Source organism: Mus pahari, chromosome 9 (genome assembly GCF_900095145.1).
Source record: "Mus pahari chromosome 9, PAHARI_EIJ_v1.1, whole genome shotgun sequence".
NCBI classification, from domain to species: domain Eukaryota; kingdom Metazoa; phylum Chordata; class Mammalia; order Rodentia; family Muridae; genus Mus; species Mus pahari.
Genome location: NC_034598.1, coordinates 7,635,021 through 7,638,273, shown reverse-complemented (window position 1 = coordinate 7,638,273; position 3,253 = coordinate 7,635,021). Strand labels below are relative to the sequence as shown.

The window sequence follows — 3,253 nt, the reverse complement described above, 5'->3', positions numbered from 1 at the left end:
AATAAACCAATCGCATGTAACCGCGCCAATTCTCCCCACCCTCAGACCCTTACCCTATAAAGACCCCAAGCTTTTGGGCCTAGGGGTCTACTTCTCTGTCTCCTGAGTGAGATACGAGTCCATCCAGAGCTCTGCCATTAAAGTACCTCGTGTGTTTACATCAAGACGGTTTCTCTGTCACGTTTCTGTGGGACACCCTGACTCCTGTGACCTGAGGACCCGAGGGAGGTCCTCACGAGGGGGTCCTACAGTTTGCATCAAGACCGTTCCTCGTGAGTGATTTGGGGTGTCACCTTTCCTGAGTCAGAACGTGGGGGAGTCCTCACTTTGTGGGTCTTTCAAAAACACTGCTAGGAAATGGGTTTGTACAACACTGGGAGCTCTAACCCTGACAGTGAGACTTGACTCAGACTTGACTCAGAAGGCTGGTCTGTGAGTAGTTGGAAGGATGAATGGGACAGTTCAGGGGACAGTCCAGGAGCACCAGTGGGTCACTGCGAGAGTGCTGCTACAAACACAGAAGGTCTGCGGAATCGAGATAGTTAGTGGTGCGTGGGAGCTTGCCTCTGCTCTCTCACTGCACTGCTGAGCCTATCACAGAGCCCATTGACTGCTGCTGTGTCCGACAGAGGCCTCCTCGGAGGTCTGAAACCCACTAATTTAGAAAGACAATGGAGTGATACTCAGCAATTAAAAACAATGAATTCATGAAATTCTAAGGCAAATGGATGCATCTGGAGGATATTATCCTGAGTGAGGTAACCCAATCACAAAAGAACACACATGGTATGCACTCACTGATAAGCGGATATTAGCCCAGAAACCTAGAATATCCAAGATACAATTTACAAAACACATGAAACTCAAGAAGAAGGAAGACTAAAGTGTGGACACTTCGTTCCTTCTTAGAATGGGGAACAAAATACCCATGGAAGGAGTTACAGAGGCAAAGTTTGCAGCTTTGGAAGGAAAGACCATCCAGAGACTGCCCCACCCGGGGATCCATCCCATATACAACTGTAAGGTAGAAAATTTAAGTTTGACCCCCTAAACCAAGTTGGAGCCAAGAAAGAAAAATAGTTGGGGCCTGAAGCAGCCTGTTCCAGGAGCTTGGTTGACCACAGAACAGATAATTACACAAGTCAGGTCAGTGACCTTGTTCCAAGACCTGGCTGATCACAAAAGTTAGATTAAAATCTTGAGAACAATCTTGAAAAGCAGGGAGTTTCCTCTTATGAGTTTTAGTACCCCCTTGTTATTTTTCAATGGTATTGTTGGTATTTTCCAATAACACCCTCCCTACCCACTTGGGTTATGGTTTTCCTTTAAATACCCACTTTCTACTCGGGGTCGAACTCCTCTACCCCTGCATGAGATACTAGTCGGTCCCAGTGCTCTGGTTCTTGTTAATAAACCTCATGCAATTGCAGCAAGGACAGTCTCTTGTGAGTTCTTGGGGGGGGGGGTCACATCATCCTGAGACTTGAGTGAGGTTCTTCCCTCTTTGGGAGTCTTTCACAACCGCCAAACCCAGACACTATTGCATATGCCTGAAAGATTTTGCTGACAGGACCCTGATATAGATGTCTCTTGTGAGGCTATGCCAATGCCTGGCAAATACAGAAGTGGAAGCTCACAGTCATTTATTGAATGGAACACAGGACCCCTAATGAAGGAGCTAGAGAAAGTACCCAAGGAGCTAAAGGGGTCTGCAACCCTATAGGAGGAACAACGATATGAAATAACCAGTACCCCCCCCCCCAGAGCTGTGTCTCTAGCTGCATATGTAGCAGAGAATAGCCTAGTCAGCCACCAATGGGAGGAGAGGCCCTTGTTATTGTGAAGACCATATGCCCCAGTACAGGGGAATGCCAGGGCCAGGAGGCAGGAGTGGGTGGGTTGGGGAGCAGGGCAGGGGAGGGTATAGGGGACTTGGGGGATAGCATTTGAAATGTAAATGAAGAAAATATCTAATAAAAAAAAAGAAAGAAAGACAAGCATTAACACAGTGATCCTTAAAAAAGCTTCAAAGAAGTCTTGCATTTGGGAGGCAGAGACAGGTGAATGTCTGAGTTCAAGGGCAGCCTGGTCTACAGAGTTTCAAGACAGACAGGTCTACATAGACAGACACTGCATCAAAAACCAAACCCAAACCCAAAAAGCTTCAAATGGTTTTAAATTCATATTAAAGGATAAAAACTTGATGAAAAATGTCTTCATGTTTACTTCAGCATTAAAATTTGAAACTTCATTTTTTTGTGAACATTACTTAGAAACCCAAGTAGGCAATAAACAGACACCTTCCCGTATACCTTGATTTTTGTCTTCAGGTCTTTGATGAGTTTTTTCCTCTCTAATTTCTTGTGCTGTTTTGTCTTCCACTTCTGAACTTGGGCAGGAAGGAGACGATCAAAGATATCTTGATCATCGACTTGTATTATAACGGCAGCATCTGGGAAAAATCCACGCTCGCCCAGAAACTGGGCCTCCTCAGGGTACCGCGGGAAGCCATCCAGTATAAAGCCTGTGGAGCTGGGTAGAAAATTTCATAATTTGCTTAAAACATCATTGATATTACAGATAAGCCACACCCAAAAGACAAACATCAAATATTTCTCTCATGTTAAGATCAATCATCAATCAATCAATCAATCAATCGATCAATCTATCATCTACCTAGCTATTAATTTCTATGTGACATTTATTAACATGAAAGCAGAAGAGCAACCATTTTGTAAGAGGAAAGAAATCAGTGGGAGATTATATCTATATATTTACATTTATATCTATATATGAAAATGTCTTAACCAGCTCATTATTTTGTATGATAACTTAAAAATCAAATAGAAAAAATATATTATAGATCAATTTACACTACATATTGATGTAGGGGGCAAAGAATGCTGGTGCACACAGATAAGCACTGGAGAAGCCAGGAAAGTTGAACCTGCAGGCAGGCATCCTTCCGAGGAAAGAGATGCTCATCCCATCCACTTCCCTGCAACAGGGAATGGATGTCCTTTACAACGTGATGATCTTTTGCTGTCTGATGATCCAGACTCTGCCTCTATGTTCTAGAATTTATGTTTTACTTATCCCAGACCTTTGAGTTTGCTAAAATAGGGAAAAATATATGACTCTTGAAATCTTGGTCTATCACTGGCATCTAAAAGTCTAGCAGAACCTAGTTTCGTTCTCGACTCTTCTCAGTTTGCTTTCCCTGCCTGCTGCAAAGCCTGCAGGGACTCCCCCC

The 3,253-nt window shown here is 43.7% G+C and overlaps 1 protein-coding gene across 1 annotated transcript in view; it reads right to left on the bottom strand.

The window, feature by feature from the left end:
- Ak9 (adenylate kinase 9) overlaps positions 1–3,253 on the bottom strand; it is a 128,348-nt gene that overhangs the window by 33,742 nt on the left and 91,353 nt on the right. The window contains exon 27 of the mRNA XM_029542577.1: positions 2,313–2,532. Within this exon, the coding sequence (XP_029398437.1) occupies positions 2,313–2,532 (220 nt within the window). The remainder of the gene's footprint in view (positions 1–2,312; positions 2,533–3,253) is intronic.